Below are 19,315 nucleotides of genomic sequence, written 5' to 3'. Positions count from 1 at the left end.
GGGTCTCCTTTGGCCCGATGTCAGGGTCTCTCAGCCCGGTGTGGGGTGTTTCTCGACCCAGTGTAGGGGTCACTCTTGGCCCGGCATGGCGTATCTCGGCCCAGTGTCAGGGTCTCTCGGCCCGGTGTGGGAGGTGTTCCGGCCCAGCGTTTGGTCTCTCGGCCCCGTGCGGATCTCTATCAACCCAGTGTGGGGTCTCTCGGCCCGGTGTGGGAGGTCTCCCAGCCCAGTGTGGGGTCTCTCGGCCCTGTGTAAGGGTCTATTGGCCTGGCGTGGTCATCTTTCTCACCCCCATGTGGGGGTCTCTCGTCCCAGTGTGGAGGTCTCTCAGCCCAGTGTGGTGTACTGAAGAATCTACACCTTATACCTAAGATGGTGCTGTAAGTGATGACTTGTAATCTTGTCACCCATGTGAGAAGGTGCAACAATGAGAAATGGTTAAAAAATATCCACTATTCCCAATCTTCCAGTCGCCAACCATTACTATCTGAATAATAGAAAGGGAGGCAAGATAGGAGGGGGTATGGCATTTTTGATTAAAGAAAGCATTGCTGCTGTACATAGAAAGGAAATAGGGAAATTCCCGGCAATTATAGACCGCTAAGTCTCACGTCTGTCGTCTGCAAGGTGTTAGAAAGGATTCTGAGGGATAAGATTTATGACCATCTGGAAGAGCATGGCTTGATTCAATACAGTCAACACGGCTTTGTGAGGGGTAGGTCATGCCTTACAAACCTTATCGAGTTTTTTGAGGATGTGACTAGTAAGGTTGATGAGGGTCGAGCTGTGGATGTGGTGTATATGGACTTCAGTAAGGCATTTGATAAGGTTCCCCATGGAAGGCTCATTCAGAAGGTCAGGAGGAATGGGATACAGGGGAACTTAGCTGCTTGGATACAGAATTGGCTGGCCAACAGAAGACAGCGTGTGGTAGTAGAAGGAAAATATTCTGCCTGGAAGTCAGTGGTGAGTGGGGTTCCACAGGGCTCTGTCCTTGGGCCTCTACTGTTTGTAATTTTTATTAATGACTTGGACGAGGGAATTGAAGGATGGGTCAGCAAGTTTGCAGACGACACAAAGGTCGGAGGTGTCGTTGACAGTGTAGAGGGCTGTTGTAGGCTGCAGCGGGACATTGACAGGATGCAGAGATGGGCTGAGAGGTGGCAGATGGAGTTCAACCTGGATAAATGCGAGGTGATGCATTTTGGAAGGTCGAATTTGAAAGCTGAGTACAGGATTAAGGATAGGATTCTTGGCAGCGTGGAGGAACAGAGGGATCTTGGTGTGCAGATACATAGATCCCTTAAAATGGCCACCCAAGTGGACAGGGTTGTTAAGAAAGCATATGGTGTTTTGGCTTTCATTAACAGGGGGATTGAGTTTAAGAGTCGTGAGATCTTGTTGCAGCTCTATAAAACTTTGGTTAGACCGCACTTGGAATACTGCGTCCAGTTCTGGGCGCCCTATTATAGGAAAGATGTGGATGCTTTGGAGAGGGTTCAGAGGAGGTTTACCAGGATGCTGCCTGGACTGGAGGGCTTATCTTATGAAGAGAGGTTGACTGAGCTCGGTCTCTTTTCATTGGAGAAAAGGAGGAGGAGAGGGGACCTAATTGAGGTATACAAGATAATGAGAGGCATAGATAGAGTCGATAGCCAGAGACTATTTCCCAGGGCAGAAATGGCTAGCACGAGGGGTCATAGTTTTAAGCTGGTTGGTGGAAAGTATAGAGGGGATGTCAGAGGCAGGTTCTTTACGCAGAGAGTTGTGAGAGCATGGAATGCGTTGCCAGCAGCAGTTGTGGAAGCAAGGTCATTGGGGTCATTTAAGAGACTGCTGGACATGCATATGGTCACAGAAATTTGAGGGTGCATCCATGAGGATCAATGGTCGGCACAACATTGTGGGCTGAAGGGCCTGTTCTGTGCTGTACTGTTCTATGTTCTATGTTCTATGTTCTATGTTCTAACTCCTTCTCCCACTCCCTGGGTGGCATGTCCATCCAGGCCCTCATCCAGTGTCACGGTAGAGCCGCCGCGGACTGGCGGAGCAGTGGCTCGTGTTTCGCCTCGGGGGCCTGGAGCTTATTACCCGATGGCCGAAACATGGAATTGATTAGTTTTGGAGTTTCCCCACCCCTGGCCTTATCCCATAAGACGGGGAAGACGTAGGAGTGGAATAAGGCCATTCGGCCCATCGAGTCCACTCTGCCATTTAATCATGGCTGATGGGCATTTCAACACCAGTTCCCTGCACTCTCCCCGTAGCCGTTGATTCCTCGTGAGATGAAGAATTTATCAATCTCTGCCTTGAAGGCATCCAACGTCCCGGCCTCCACTGCACTCCGTGGCAATAAGATGTGGATGCTTTGGAGAGGGTTCAGAGGAGGTTTACCAGGATGCTGCCTGGACTGGAGGGCTTATCTTATGAAGAGAGGTTGACTGAGCTCGGTCTCTTTTCATTGGAGAAAAGGAGGAGGAGAGGGGACCTAATTGAGGTATACAAGATAATGAGAGGCATAGATAGAGTTGATAGCCAGAGACTATTTCCCAGGGCAGAAATGGCTAGCACGAGGGGTCATAGTTTTAAGCTGGTTGGTGGAAAGTATAGAGGGGATGTCAGAGGCAGGTTCTTTACGCAGAGAGTTGTGAGAGCATGGAATGCGTTGCCAGCAGCAGTTGTGGAAGCAAGGTCATTGGGGTCATTTAAGAGACTGCTGGACATGTATATGGTCACAGAAATTTGAGGGTGCATACATGAGGTTCAATGGTCGGCACAACATTGTGGGCTGAAGGGCCTGTTCTGTGCTGTACTGTCCTATGTTCTATGTTCTATGTTCTAATCCCACAAGCCCACCACTCTCTGGCTGAAGAAATGTCATCTCTTCTGTTTTAAATTTACCCCCTCTAATTTTAAGGCTGTGCCCATGGGTCCTAGTCTCCCCGCCTAAGGGAAACAACTTCCAAGCGTCCACCCCTTCTAAGCCATGCATTATCTTGTAAGTTTCATAGAACGTAGAACTTGGAACATTACAGCACAGTACAGGCCCTTTGGCCCTCGATGTTGTGCCGACCTGTCATACCGATCTCAAGCCCATCTAACCTACACTATTCCATGTACGTCCATGTGCTTGTCCAATGACGACTTAAATGTACCTAAAGTTGGCGAATCTACTACCGTTGCAGGCAAAGCGTTCCATTCCCTTACTACTCTCTGAGTAAAGAAACTACCTCTGACATCTGTCCTATATCTTTCACCCCTCAATTTAAAGCTATGCCCCCTCGTGCTCGCCGTCACCATCCTAGGATAAAGGCTCTCCCTATCCACCCTATCTAACCCTCTGATTATTTTATATGTTTCAATTAAGTCACCTCTCAACCTTCTTCTCTCTAATGAAAATAGCCTCAAGTTCCTCAGCCTTTCCTCGTAAGACCTTCCCTCCATACCAGGCAACATCCTAGTAAATCTCCTCTGCACCCTTTCCAAAGCTTCCACATCCTTCTTTTAATGCAGTGACCAGAACTGTACACAATACTCCAAGTGCGGCCGCACCAGAGTTTTGTACAGCTGCAGCATAACCTCTTGGTTCTGGAACTCGATCCCTCTATTAATAAAAGCTAAAACACTGTATGCCTTCTTAACAGCCCTGTCAACCTGGGTGGCAACTATTAGATCTCCCCTCAACCTTCTAAACTCTAATGAATACAATCCCAGGATCCTTAGCCGTTCATTGTATGTTAAACCTACCATTCCAGGGATCATCCGTGTGAATCCCCGCTGGACACGCTCCAGGGCCAGTATGTCCTTCCTGAGGTGTGGGGCCCAAAATTGGACACAGTATTCTAAATGGGGCCTAACTAGAGCTGGGCTCTGCTTCCAATCAATTTTCATCAGTTCCTCTCTCGTGCCACTGTAATTACCTTTATTTAACTGTAACACCATTACATCCGATTTTGCCTTCTCTCTTTCAAACTGCAGATTAAACTCTACCATATTATGATCGCTGCCTCCTAAGTGTTCCCTTACTTTAAGATCTTTTATAAAGTCAGGCTCATTACACAGCACTAAGTCCAGAATAGCCTGCTCCGTCATGGGCTCCATCACAAGCTGTTCCAAAAATCCATCCTGCAAACATTCCATGAATTCCCTTTCTTTGGATCCACCGGCAACATTATTCACCCAGTCCACCTGCATATTGAAGTCCCCCATGATCACTGTGACCTTGCCTTTCTGACATGCCCCATCTATTTCCCGGTGCATCTTGCGCCCCTGGTCCTGATCACTGTTCGGAGGTCTGTACATAACTCCCATTATAGTTTTTTTGCCTTTGTGGTTGCTCAACTCCACCCACACAGACTCCACATCCTCTGACCCTATGTCATTCAGTGCCGTAGATTTAATTCCATTCTTATCTGACAAGGCAACCCCACCCCCTCTGCCCACCTTCCTGCCTTTTCGATATGTTGTGAATCCTTGGATGTTTAACTGCCAGTCCTGAACTCCCTGCAACCATGTCTGTGTGATGCCTACCACATCATAATCATTCAAGAGGATTTGTGCTGTTAATTCATCTACTTTGTTACGAATACTGCAAGCATTTAGGTAAAGTTCCTTGATGCTGACTTTCTTATCATTATTAGAAATATTGGAAATCCTAAGATGTCCTAAGTTATCCTTCCTTTTGCTGTATTCCTAGTCTGCCTTGAGCTTTAACCCACCTATACACATGCTATCCTGTTGCTTATCTTTCCATTTAACTCCATACTCCCTGTCACTTTCGCTTTCTGTTCCCCCCAACTCAGAAGTTTAAAGATCTACTGACCACCCTATTTATCCTACAGCAAAATACAGATAGACTGGAAAGTTGGGCGGATAAATGGCAGATGGAGTTCAATCCGGGAAAATGCGAGGCGATGCATTTTGGAAGATCTAATTCAAGGGCGAACTATACAGTAAATGGAAAAGTCCAAGGGAAAATTGATGAACAGAGAGATCTGGGTGTTCAGATCCATTGTTCCCTGAAGGTGACAACGCAGGTCAATAGGGTGGTCAAGAAGGCATATGGCATGCTTTCCTTCATTGGGCGGGGTATTGAGTACAAGAGTTGGCAGGTCGTGTTGCAGTTATATAGGACTTTGGTTCAGCCATATTTGGAGTACTGTGTACAGTTCTAGTCGCCATATTACCAAAAGGATGAGGACGTTTTGGAGAGGGTGCAGAGGAGGTTCACCAGGATGTTGCCTGGTATGGAGGGTGCTAGCTATGAAGAAAGATTGTGTAGATTAGGATTATTAGAAAGACGGAGATTGAGGGGGGACCTAATTGAGGTCTACAAAATCATGAGGTGTATAGACAGGGTGGAGAGCAAAAAGCTTTTTCCCGAGTGGGGGACTCAAATTACTAGGGATCATGAGTTCAAAGTGAGGGGAGGAAAGTTTAAGGGAGCTATGCATGGAAAGGTCTTTACACAGAGTGTGGTGGGTGCCTGGTGCGGAGGTGGTAGACGCAGACACGTTAGCGTCTTTTAAGATATATCTGGACAGGTACATGGATGGGCAGGGAGCAAATGGACACAGACCATTAGAAAATAAATGACAGGTTAGACAGAAGATCTCAATTGGCACAGGCCTGGAGGGCCGAAGTGCCTGTTCCTATGGTGTAATTTTCTTTGTTCTTTGTTCTTTGGTTTTTTCTTTGCTAGAACACTGGTTCCAGATCGGTTCAGGTGGTGACCATCCCAACGGAACAGATCCCCCCGGTTCCAAAACTGATGCCAATGCCCCATGAAATGGAATCCCTCTTTCCCACACCAATCCCTTAGCCACGTGTTTACTTCCCTAACTTTCTTTTCCCTACTCCAATTGGCACGTGGCTTGGGCAGTAATCCGGAGATTATGACCCTTGAGGACCTGTACTTCAGTTTCTTTCCTCGTGTTTCATAATCCCTGAACTGGTCCTCTACCCTAGCTTTGCCCATGTCGTTAGTCCCAACGTGGCCCACAACAACTGGATCCTCCCCCTCCCGCTCTAATATCCTTTCAACCCGGTCGGAGATGTCCCGCACCCTGGCACCGGGCAGGCAACACACCATGCGGGACTCCCGATCTGGCTTGCATAGGATACTATCTGTCACTCTAATTATAGAATCCCCTATAACAACTATCTGTCTTTTTGCTCCCCCCTCTTGAATGGCCTTCTGCACCACGGTGCCGTGGGCAGCTAGCTCATCCTGTCCACAGTCCTTTTCCTCATCCGTACAGGGAGCAAGAATCTCATACCTGTTGGTCAAGGTCAAGGGCTGAGGCTGCTGCACTCCTGACCTCTGAATCCCCCGACTGCCTCACTTACAGTCACATCCTGTTGTCCCTGAACATTTACTGAATTTGAATTACTTAACCTACCGGGTGTGACTGCCTCCTGAAACAAAGTGTCCAGGTAACTCTCCCCCTCCCGGATGTGCCGCAGAGTTTGAAGCTCAGATTCCAGATCATTTACTCTGATCCGGAGTTCTTCCAGCAACCAACACTTTCTGCAGATGTGGTCGCTGCCGTTCACAATGGAATCAGCCAGCTCCCACATCATACAGCTACAAGTCCAACCTCAACCCCGCCACCCTGACCTGACACAGCCCGTCCGCCTTATCTCACACCTAACCGCCCCTCTCATCCCGCTGGCCAATTCCTACTGCTCCCTGCCTGCACTAACCTATCACCATCCCACCTCCTTCCCCAGCCCCACCCCTCCTCTCTGTTTATTTCCCACCTCCCCGTTGTCGACAATGTTGTCGAGGACAATACTGAGATACAGGCTACTAGACTAGACAGGATTGAGGTTCATAAGGAGGTGATGTTAGCGACTCTGGAAAGCGTGAAAATAGATAAGTCCCCTGGGCCGGATGGGATTTATCCTAGAATTCTCTGGGAAGCTAGGGAGGAGATTGCAGAACCTTTGACTTTGATCTTTATGTCATCACTGTCTACAGGAATAGCGCCAGAAGACTGAAGGATAACAAATGTTGTCCCTTGTTCAGGAAGTGGAGTAGAGACAATCCAGGTAATTATAGACCAGTGAGACTGACTTTGGTCGTGGGTAAAGTGTTGGAGAGGATAATAAGAGATAGGGTTTATGATCATCTAGAAAGGAATAATTTGATTAGGGATAGTCAACACGGTTTTGTGAAGGGAAGGTTGTGCCCCACAAACCTTATTGAGTTCTTTGAGAAGGTGACCAAACAGGTGGATGAGGGTAAAGCGGTTGATGTGGTGTATATGAATTTCAGTAAAGCATTCGATAAGGTTCCCCACGGTAGGCTATTGCAGAAAATACGGAGGCATGGGATCAAGGGTGTTTTAGTGGTTTGGATCAGAAATTGGCTAGCTGTAAGAAGACAGAGGGTAGTGGTTGATGGGAAATGTTCATCCTGGAGACCAGTTACTAGTGGTGTACCACAAGGGTCGGTGTTGGGTCCACTGCTGTTTGTCATTTTTATAAATGACCTGGATGAGGGCGTAGAAGGATGGGTTAGTAAATTTGCAGACGACACTAAGGTCGGTGGAGTTGTGGATAGTGACGAAGGATGCTATAGTTTGCAGAGAGACATAGATAAGCTGCAGAGCTGGGCTGAGAGGTGGCAAATGGAGTTTAATGCAGACAAGTGTGAGGTGATGCACTTTGGAAGAAGTAACAGGAATACATAGTACTGGGCTAATGGTAAGATTCTTGGTAGTGTGGATGAGCAGAGCGATCTCGGTGTCCATGTACACAGATCCTTGAAAGTTGCCACCCAGGTCGACAGGGCTGTTAAGAAGGCATACAGTGTTTTAGCTTTTATTAATAGAGGGATCGAGTTCCAGAACCAAGTGGTTATGGTGAAGCTGTACAAAACTCTGGTGCGGCCGCACTTGGAGTATTGTGTACAGTTCTGGTCACCGCACTATAAGAAGGATGTGGAAGCTTCGCAAAGGGTACAGAGGAGATTTACTAGGATGTTGTCTGGTCTGGAGGGAAGGTCTTACGAGGAAATGCTGAGGGACTTGAGGCTCTTTTCGTTAGAGAGAAGAAGGTTAAGAGGCAACTTAATAGAGACATACAAGATGATGAGAGGATTAGATAGGGTGGACAGTGAGAGCCTTTTTTCTCGGATGGTGATGGCTAGCACGAGGGGGCATAGCTTTAAATTGAGGGGTGAAAGATATAGGACAGAAGTCTGATGTAGGGTCTTTACTCAGAGAGTAGTAAGGGCGCGGAATGCCCTGCCTGCAACAGTAGTATTCTTGACAACTTTAAGGGCATTTAAATGGTCATTGGATACACATATGGATGATAATGGAATAGTGTAGGTTAGATGGGCTTGAGATCGGTATGACAGGTCGGCACAACATCGAGGGCCGAAGGCCCTGTACTGCCCTGTAGTGTTCTATGTTCTAAAGGTCATTCAATTCAATGAGCTGCCCCCATCCGTGCCAAACCCCACTTCCTACTTGTTTGAAAGGCTCCCAGACAGAAATGCCCTCCTGTATTTTTCTAGATAACCTTGGGGTTCTAGATGTGGCAGGACCATTCTTATTTTCAGAGGGGACATGTCTGCTTTGTGTCAATGGATCTCACTTTTTAGCATCCCCCGCTGTTTTACCACTGATATATCCTTTAGCAGTCCTGTCCAGTCCATCCCAGACAAATCACTTCTCAGTTTTTTAAAACTTGCCTTCCCCCAGTGTAAAACATTTCCTCCTGATTTCAAGATAATAAAATGTGAGGCTGGATGAACACAGCAGGCCAAGCAGCATCTCAGGAGCACAAAAGCTGACGTTTCGGGCCTAGACCCTTCATCAGAGAGGGGGATGGGGGGAGGGAACTGGAATAAATAGGGAGAGAGGGGGAGGCGGACCGAAGATGGAGAGTAAAGAAGATAGGTGGAGAGGGTGTAGGTGGGGAGGTAGGGAGGGGATAGGTCAGTCCAGGGAAGACGGACAGGTCAAGGAGGTGGGATGAGGTTAGTAGGTAGCTGGGGGTGCGGCTTGGGGTGGGAGGAAGGGATGGGTGAGAGGAAGAACCGGTTAGGGAGGCAGAGACAGGTTGGACTGGTTTTGGGATGCAGTGGGTGGGGGGGAAGAGCTGGGCTGGTTGTGTGGTGCAGTGGGGGGAGGGGATGAACTGGGCTGGTTGAGGGATGCAGTGGGGGAAGGGGAGATTTTGAAACTGGTGAAGTCCACATTGATACCATATGGCTGCAGGGTTCCCAGGCGGAATATGAGTTGCTGTTCCTGCAACCTTCGGGTGGCATCATTGTGGCAGTGCAGGAGGCCCATGATGGACATGTCATCAAGAGAATGGGAGGGGGAGTGGAAATGGTTTGCGACTGGGAGGTGCAGTTGTTTGTTGCGAACTGAGCACCTCCCAGTCGCAAACCATTTCCACTCCCCCTCCCATTCTCTTGATGACATGTCCATCATGGGCCTCCTGCACTGCCACAATGATGCCACCCGAAGGTTGCAGGAACAGCAACTCATATTCCGCCTGGGAACCCTGCAGCCATATGGTATCAATGTGGACTTCACCAGTTTCAAAATCTCCCCTTCCCCCACTGCATCCCTCAACCAGCCCAGTTCATCCCCTCCCCCCACTGCACCACACAACCAGCCCAGCTCTTCCCCCCCACCCACTGCATCCCAAAACCAGTCCAACCTGTCTCTGCCTCCCTAACCGGTTCTTCCTCTCACCCATCCCTTCCTCCCACCCCAAGCCGCACCCCCAGCTACCTACTAACCTCATCCCACCTCCTTGACCTGTCCGTCTTCCCTGGACTGACCTATCCCCTCCCTACCTCCCCACCTACACCCTCTCCACCTATCTTCTTTACTCTCCATCTTCGGTCCGCCTCCCCCTCTCTCCCTATTTATTCCAGTTCCCTCCCCCCATCCCCCTCTCTGATGAAGGGTCTAGGCCCGAAACGTCAGCTTTTGTGCTCCTGAGATGCTGCTTGGCCTGCTGTGTTCATCCAGCCTCACATTTTATTATCTTGGAATCTCCAGCATCTGCAGTTCCCATTATCTCTCTCCTCCTGATTTCAGTCTGTCCTTTTTCATGGTAGTAGTAAATCTAACTGAATTCTGGTACCTATCCTGATATGGTTGACCACTGTCACTTCACCCACTTGCCCATCTTTATTTCCTAAAACTGAATCCAGAATTGCATTTCCCTTTGTTGGGTGTGTCATGTGTTACTGATAAAGCTTCCTGGACACAGTACATGAGTTTTCACCCTCAGTGCCCCATTATATCACTTGAAACCCAGTTTGAATTGGGATAGTTAAAATCTCCTCCTTTTATTAACATCTTATTCCTACAGACAGAAATGTGTCTACATATATGATGTTCTATTGCCCTCTCACCGTTTGGGAGTCTGTGGCATACTCCTCACTGGGTGACTGCCACTTGTTACTCTAAAACTCAACTCATTAATCTCATTTGTTAACCGAGTTTAGTATACCATCCCTTCTCACAATGGAGGTGGAGAATTTACATTGTTTTTGCTGCCCTCAGAACCATAAATTGTTGCAACATGCTTTGCGACTAATGAAATAAGTTTTTAAAATGAAAACAGAAATTTCTGGGTGAACGCAGCAGGTTTGGCAGCTTCTGTAGAAAGAAAGAAACACAGTGATGTCAGGTGTGACTCTTTCTAAGAATGTTGAATTCAAAACATTCACTTGGCTTTCTCTCCACAGAGGCTGCCGGACTCACTGAGTTACATCAGCAATCCTTGTTTTTTTATTTCAGATTTCCAGAACCTCAGCATTTTGCTTTTGTGCACTTTTTAAATTTGAAGCCTCCTTGTAAAGTCGAGAAAGTGGCAGATGATTTTTGGAGATAGCAAAAACTGCAGATGCCGGAGTCAGAGATAACATAGTAAGGGAGCCAGGAGAACACAGCAGGCCAGGCAGCATCAGAGGGGCAGGAAAATTGACACTTTGGGTTGGGACCCTTCCTGAAATGTTGACTCTCCTGTTCCTCTGATGCTGCTTGGCCTGCTGTGTTCCACCAGCTCCACACTGTGTTGTAGCTGATTTTGGAAGCAGTTGCAGTGTGAAGTTAGGGATCACGATGAGCCTGACCCAGCCCTAGGCTGACACATCAGCAGCAGCTTCGATGTCTGAGCCCACGAACCTCAATACTCACCAGGTGAACTCGGACTCTCTCCTGAGCTGTCTGGGCTGCTTCACTAAGTCCATTTGTGGACAGTTGTGCTTCAACCTTATCAATCCACAGCAAAAGGTCTTGTACCTCCTGGTTTAGTTCCTGTGCCTAAACATACAACAATACAAATTAGGCTATTTGTATAACCCCTTAGGCCACCTCCAACAATCACCTCCACTAGACTCTTGTCACTTCCCATCGCTGCCTCTCCCTCCATGCCTCCCTATCTCTTCTGCTCGACCTGTCTCTATACCTTTCTTCTGCACTCCCTGAATCTGACACTCTCTTCCATCTCCGTACCTCACATTGTTTTGGAAGTTGTCTTGCACTACATCCACCACATGACCCAGATCAATACTCTCTCTCACTCCCAACAACTTGATTCAGTTAGCCAAACACAATTTATCATAAGCAAGTGTCTGTTTGTGGCTGTGCCTTGTGCATGTACCTAACAAAACCAGATTTAAGCAGACTTTGTGTAATCCACATCAAACATGGCCACACAAGTGATTCTGTCAGCCAAGCCTAGCAATGAGTCTATCCCTCCCAGTGAGTGAATCCTAAGGAATTGCTGATAACAAAGTGTGAAGCTGGATGAACACAGCAGGCCAAGCAGCATCTCAGGAGCACAAAAGCTGACGTTTCGGGCCTAGACCCTTCATCAGAGAAGGGGATGGGGTGAGGGTTCTGAAATGAATAGCGAGAGATGGGGGTCGTACCGAAGATGACAAGAGAGTTGCAGTGGGAGAGAGATTCCCTGAGGTTGGCCCGGAGGGAGGAGGGTAACTTCTTCAGGTTAGGCATCCCTGGAAGAGGCTTCACAGTGAGGTTAAAATTGTGATCAGAGATAGTGGGAATGCAGATGCTGGAGAATCCAAGATAACAAAGTGTGGAGCTGGATGAACACAGCAGGCCCAGCAGCATCTCAGGAGCACAAAAGCTGATGTTTCGGGCCTAGACCCTTCATCAGAGAGGGGGATGGGGTGAGGGTTCTGAAATAAATAGGGAGAGAGGGGGAGGCGGACTGAAGATGACAAGAGAGTTGCAGCGGGAGAGAGATTCCCTGAGGTTGGTCTGGAGGGAGGAGGGTAACTAAGAAATTGATGGTTTATTAAGAGCAATGTTTCATGATCCAATTAAAGAAAAGTGTTCTGCAGACATTGTGGACTGACTTTTGGGAATGATTGAAGTGACTAGGAGGGTCCAGCAGTGACCGAGAGTGATTTGATCACACACTGAGCCACTCCCATTGCTTTTCACCATCAGCCAGCTTCCTGCAGCTGGTGTTCAAAGTTACAAGCTGATCTCTATAACTGAGGCTGGTTCTGAACTGTAGGAGAAACTCAAACACTAGACTCACTCAAGCAAAGCCAAATTATCCACTGCTGAATATTTCAATTTGGTTTGAGCAACTCAACCACTCCTGGCCACTGAAGGTTACAAAAAGCAGTTAATTTGGATGAAGGAATCAGGTGCCCGGAAATGACAATAAAAATTTTATCACAGCTTTGAATTGTGGAAGTTGGATTCAAAACGTTGTCACATGTATGGAGTTTCTAAAAGTTGGATCTTATAAATACATTTCTGTAACTTGAGTTAGATGAGGAGTGGAGTCATCTTGCACCAGAAGAACACAGAATTCCAGAGGCTGTGATACTTTTGTCCTGAGAATTTCCAAGGGATAATGAACCAAATTCTGCAACATTTTCCAAGAAACAGTGTTAAGAAGATGCTTCATACTTAGTGCAAGATCATGGACTAGGATTTGAAAGATTGTAGGTAAATAGATTTATTTCAAGTTCCGTGGAGATGCTTGGATTGTTCTTTTCTAAGTCAAGTTCAGCTAGAGAGGATTACATGCAGGCAAGGAAGGAGCTCAAAAATGGTCTGCGGAGAGCCAGGAGGGGGCACGAGAAAGGCTTGGCAGAAGGAATCCGGGAAAACACAAAGGCATTTTACACTTACGTGAGGAATAAGAGAATGATCAAAGAAAGAGTAGGGCCGATCAGGGATAGCATAGGGAACTTGTGTGTGGAGCCTGAGGAGGTAGGGGAAGCCCTAAATGAGTTTTTTTGCTTCTGTCTTTACGAAAGAAACAAACTTTGTAGTGAATGAAACCTTTGAAGAGCAGGTGTGCATGCTGGAATGGATAGAGATAGACGAAGCTGATGTGCTGAAAATTTTGTCAAACATTAAGATTGACAAGTCGCCAGGCCCGGATCAGATTTGTCCTCGGCTGCTTTGGGAAGCGAGAAATGCAATTGCTTCGCCACTTGCGAAGATCTTTGCATCCTCACTCTCCACTGGAGTCGTACCTGAGGACTGGAGAGAGGCAAATGTAATTCCTCTCTTCAAGAAAGGAAATAGGGAAATCCCCGGCAATTATAGACCGGTAAGTCTCACGTCTGTCGTCTGCAAGGTGTTAGAAAGGATTCTGAGGGATAAGATTTATGACCATCTGGAAGAGCATGGCTTGATCAAATACAGTCAACACGGCTTTGTGAGGGGTAGGTCATGCCTTACAAACCTTATCGAGTTTTTTGAGGATGTGACTAGAAAAGTTGATGAGGGTCGAGCTGTGGATGTGGTGTATATGGACTTCAGTAAGGCATTTGATAAGGTTCCCCATGGTAGGCTCATTCAGAAGGTCAGGAGGAATGGGATACAGGGGAACTTAGCTGCTTGGATACAGAATTGGCTGGCCAACAGAAGACAGCGAGTGGTAGTAGAAGGAAAATATTCTGCCTGGAAGTCAGTGGTGAGTGGAGTTCCACAGGGCTCTGTCCTTGGGCCTCTACTGTTTGTAATTTTTATTAATGACTTGGACGAGGGAATTGAAGGATGGGTCAGCAAGTTTGCAGACGACACAAAGGTCGGAGGTGTCGTTGACAGTGTAGAGGGCTGTTGTAGGCTGCAGCGGGACTTTGACAGGATGCAGAGATGGGCTGAGAGGTGGCAGATGGAATTCAACCTGGATAAATGCGAGGTGATGCATTTTGGAAGGTCGAATTTGAAAGCTGAGTACAGGATTAAGGATAGGATTCTTGGCAGCGTGGAGGAACAGAGGGATCTTGGTGTGCAGATACATAGATCCCTTAAAATGGCCACCCAAGTGGACAGGGTTGTTAAGAAAGCATATGGTGTTTTGGCTTTCATTAACAGGGGGATTGAGTTTAAGAGTCGTGAGATCTTGTTGCAGCTCTATAAAACTTTGGTTAGACCGCACTTGGAATACTGCGTCCAGTTCTGGGCGCCCTATTATAGGAAAGATGTGGATGCTTTGGAGAGGGTTCAGAGGAGGTTTACCAGGATGCTGCCTGGACTGGAGGGCTTATCTTATGAAGAGAGGTTGACTGAGCTCGGTCTCTTTTCATTGGAGAAAAGGAGGAGGAGAGGGGACCTAATTGAAGTATACAAGATAATGAGAGGCATAGATAGAGTTGATAGCCAGAGACTATTTCCCAGGGCAGAAATGGCTAGCACGAGGGGTCATAGTTTTAAGCTGGTTAGTGGAAAGTATAGAGGGGATGTCAGAGGCAGGTTCTTTATGCAGAGAGTTGTGAGAGCATGGAATGCGTTGCCAGCAGCAGTTGTGGAAGCAAGGTCATTGGGGTCATTTAAGAGACTGCTGGACATGTATATGGTCACAGAAATTTGAGGGTGCATACATGAGGATCAATGGTCGGCACAACATTGTGGGCTGAAGGGCCTGTTCTGTGCTGTACTGTTCTATGTTCTATGTTCTAAACAGGTCAAGAAAAACACTTCTGAACATTTTTTTAGCATGTCGCATATTTTGTGCAAGCTGCTTTTTGACTGCAGCATCTGTGCCTATGTTTGACTATCAGAGTCTGCTTCAGAGATTGTATCATGAAGTCATAGAGTGTTGGAAGCCTACAACATGTAAACGGACCTTCAGCCCATCGAGTCTGAGCCAGTCAAAAACAACCCCTGACTATTCTAATCCCTTTTAGCCCATAGCCTTATATGCCTTGGCATCACAAGTGCACATCTAAATATTTCTTCGATGTTGTGTGTTTCTGCCGCTATCTCCCTTACAGGCAGTTTGATTGGATTAATTAGTTGGTAGCCAGTCTTGGGAATGAAACTAGCTTCCCATTCTCAGCTTCCCTATTTCTGAAAATCTTCACTGGGAAATGTGATTGCCCTACGAAGGAGTGCCTAAATGTAACCTCAATTCTTTGATGCCTAAAGGAGCTGATCCCAGAGAAATCCACCCAAGTCTGTGACACCCATCTACAAGAACTAACAAACAACCACATCTGTCTGAATATTCCAATACATTGCCTTTGATGCCTTCAAGAACAAAGAGTTATAGGTCAAAAGTATTTTTGGCATCTGCAAAGAGAAAGCTTTTTTTGTCTTTTGTTGGGAATGGGTGTGTGCGTGCACATGTGTGTGTGCTCATTTGTACATGTGAGTGTGCATGTATGTGCGTGCATGTGTATATGCATGCATGTGCATGTATGTGCATTTGTGTATGTGTGTGTGTATAAGTTGTGTATAGACGTGTATATGTGTGCGTCTTTGTGTAAGTGCATGTGTTTGCATGTATGTTTATGCGCATGTGTTTGCGTGTGTGCATGTATGTCTGCATGTGTGTGTCTGCATGTGTGCGCATGCATATACATGTGTGTGTGCATGTGCGTGTGCATGCATGTGCGTGTCCGTGCATGTGTGTGTCTGCATGTGCATGTGTATGTATATGTGTGTGTGTATGTCTGCATGTATTTGTGTCTGCATGCCTTTGGGCTTATTTAGAATGAGAATATTTCAATTCTATCTATTCAAGAATGTTGTTTATCAGAGAAACCTGATTGATAAATCTTTTTATTTCAAATCCAATATAGAAGAAGCATCTGGTTGGCCACATCAGGAACTGGGGTAAAATATGAATTTGTGCTAAGAACCAAAGAGTGGTCCGACCAAAGGCAGGCACCAGATTTCTCTCATTTCAATCACAAAATTAAAGTGGGGGCTTACCTGGGGGATAGTGAACATGGCAATGCTAGCAAAAAGATGAAAGGAGATACATAAGGATTTTTGTGCATTATTAAACCAAACAAGTTCAGTAGTTGTTCAAACGTTTTTGGAGAGGGAAGATTTATCTGTGAGTGAAAACCAAAAAAACTGCAGATGCTGTAAATCAGAAACAAAAACAAAGTTGCTGGAAAAGCTCAAAAGGTCTGGCAGCGTCTGTGGAGAAAAATAATCAGAGTTAATGTTTCGGGCCAAGTGACCCTTCCTCAGAATGGTGTTCTTTATCTCAAAGTGATTTAGTTAAAAAGGTAAAAAAACTAATTGAGTTGATAGAGCAGTTAGAGTTAAAAGTAGTGCTACAAAGGCAGATACAAACTGAGATAATAGCACATTTGAAATTGAAAGAACAATAAAGCAAACAAGAAAATGAGTCAATTGAACTGGAGAGAACCACAGATGAAACAGCTAGAAGCTGGAAATGAAACTTAAAAACTTAAATTTGAAAAGGAAGTGGAACTAGAAATAAGATTCTGGAACTTCAAACAGGAAAAAGAGAAAGAGGAGACATTTCAAGGGAGAGAAAAGGAAAGAGAAAGGGAGTACCAGCTTAAAAGGCCGGAATGAATACAAACTAATGTGATTGGATCACTCATGGTCAGCCGGTCCAGAAATTTAAGTTACATGGGATCTATGATGAGTTGGTAAATTGGAATCAAAATTGGCTTCGTCAGAGGAGACAGACGGTAGTTGTGGAGGTGTGTTTCTGTCTGGAGGGCTCTGCCCAGTTGTGTTCCACAAGGATCTGGGTGCTGGGACGTCTGTTGTTTGTAATGCAGATTAATGATTTGGATGGAAATGTGGGTGGACTGTTTAGTAAGTTTGCAGGTGACTTAAAAATGAATGGAGTTGTGGATAAAGAGGACCCTGTCAAAGGATACAGGAGTTATTAGTAATTTGGAAAGTTGGATGGAGAAATGGCGGATGGAGTTTAATCTGGACAAGTGTGCAGTGATGCATTTTGAGAGATCAAATGCAAAAGGCAAGGATACAGTAAGTGACAGGACCCTTCACAGAACTGATACACAGAGGGATCTTGGGGTTCAAGTCCATAGCTCCCTGAAAGTGGTAATACAAGGGGCCAAGGTGGTAAGGAAGGTGTATGGCATAATTACTTTCATTAGTCAGCACACTGAGTGTAAAATTTTAGTGAGGTAACATTTGGAGTAATGTGTACAGCTCTGGTTCCCACACTGAGGCTTTGGAGAAAGTGCAGAAAATGTTTACCAGGATGCTGCCTGGATTGGAGTGTATTTACTTTGTGCAGAGGGTAGGTGAACTTGGATTGATTTTGTGAGAGCGGCATATGCTGAGGGATGACCTGATAGACGTGTACAAAATAATATTGGGCGGATTGTCCCTCTCTGATGAAGGGTCTAGGCCTGAAACGTCAGCTTTTGTGTTCCTGAGATGCTGCGGGGCCTGCTGTGTTCATCCAGCTTCACACTTTGTTATCTTGGGTGGATTGTCGTAGTCTCTTTCCCTGGTTGGAACTGTCAAATACTAGAGGACATAGGCTTAAGTTTAAAGGAGAGATGAGACGCAAGTTTTCTTTTTACACAGAGGGTGGCAAGTGCCATGAATGTGCCGCCAGAGCAGGTGGTGGAGGTGGATAGGATAACAATGTCGAAGATGCACCTCGGCAGAGACATGAATAGGCAGGGAATACAGGGAAAAAGGCAACAGGTTTTTAGTTCAGAAAGGCAGTATGTGTCAGTGTAGTCTGGGTGGGCCAAAGGGCCTGTTCCTGTGTTGTACTGTTCTTTGTATTTACTGGAGTTCAGAAGGATAAGGTGGGGGTGTTTCATAGGAACACACAAACTTCTAACAGTGTTAGACAGGGTAGATTCAGGAAGGATGTTCCCAACAGTCAAGGAGTCCAGAACCAGGGGTCACCGTTCAAGGATACAGGGTGCCTATTCCAGACAGAGATGGGGAGATATACCTTCAGCTAGAGAGTGATAAGCCTGAGGAATTGCCTGCCACAGAAAGTAATTGAGGCTAAAATGTTGAAAGTTTCCAAGAGGGAGTTAAATATAGTTCTAAGGCCTAGAGGGATCTAAGGGTATGGGAAGAAAGCAGGAACAGGGGCTTGAGTTGGATGATCATCAATGTCATATGGAAGGGTGGAGCAGGTTCAAAGGGCTAAATGGCTGGCTCCTCCACCTCATTTGTACATTTTGGTGTGCCAATAATAAACTAGAATAAAGCAGTTTTTTCTTTGATAAGGAAATCCATATTGCAATGTTTTGACAACAAAGACCCTCACGGTTTCCATTTATTAATCCATATTTTTTCATTTGTCAATTGATATTGCCTGAGACTGTGATATTTACAACTAGTTCATTGACTAGCCTGTAGTTACTCGCATTCTGTCCATCTCTCAAACTGTCCCTCCCTCACTCTGTCCCCTCTATCCCTCACTCACTGAGCCCCCTTACTCATTCTGTCTCCATCACTCACACAGTCCCTCCCTCCCTCACTCACTCAGTCCCTCAGTCCCTCCCTCCCTCCCTCACTCACTCAGTCCCTCCCTCCCTCACTCACTCACTCAGTCCCTCCCTCCCTCACTCACTCAGTCCCTCCCATCCCTCCCTCATTCTGTTTTTACTCCATACCTGATTCACAGCTCTCCCCAGTTCCAGCAGTTGCTGTTCAGTTTGATATTTCACACACTCCCATCGCTGATTCAGTTCTTGAAGATTATGGGAGAGGTTGTGCACCTTTTCTCCAGAGTTTGGATTTAGCAGTGCAAGGCCAGCCTGGTGAACAGACTGCACTGTGCTTTCATGTGCTCTCACATCATTCCAAAGAACCTGTGTAACGAGAGCCAAGGCAGTTCCAAGGTTCAGCAACAGCCTTCATCACTGTGCACATGAAAAGCAATAAGCAAAGACAGCACATCCTGCGCATGATTAAGCTGCTCAACACATCTCCATCTGTCACAGAGATACTTCATGGTCCATACTGCCAGCAGACAATCCATGTGGGAGAGGGACCTTGAGGAATCTCCAAGCCCTCCACTGGATCAGGTGGTGTTTCTGACTCGGTTACAGCCCAGA

General features: G+C 46.5%; 1 protein-coding gene across 1 annotated transcript in view; it reads right to left on the bottom strand.

Annotated features, from left to right (window-relative positions):
• Window positions 1-19,315, bottom strand: part of macf1b (microtubule actin crosslinking factor 1b) — a 271,098-nt gene that overhangs the window by 125,759 nt on the left and 126,024 nt on the right. The window contains exons 8-9 of the mRNA XM_059641183.1: window positions 18,872-19,069; window positions 11,178-11,303 (exon numbers count right to left, since the gene is read on the bottom strand). Coding sequence (XP_059497166.1) covers window positions 11,178-11,303; window positions 18,872-19,069 — 324 coding nt within the window. The remainder of the gene's footprint in view (window positions 1-11,177; window positions 11,304-18,871; window positions 19,070-19,315) is intronic.

This window comes from Stegostoma tigrinum, chromosome 2, assembly GCF_030684315.1.
Source record: "Stegostoma tigrinum isolate sSteTig4 chromosome 2, sSteTig4.hap1, whole genome shotgun sequence".
NCBI lineage: Eukaryota > Metazoa > Chordata > Chondrichthyes > Orectolobiformes > Stegostomatidae > Stegostoma > Stegostoma tigrinum.
Note: the sequence above shows the minus strand (reverse complement) of the source record. Positions and strands in the feature narration are given on the sequence as shown.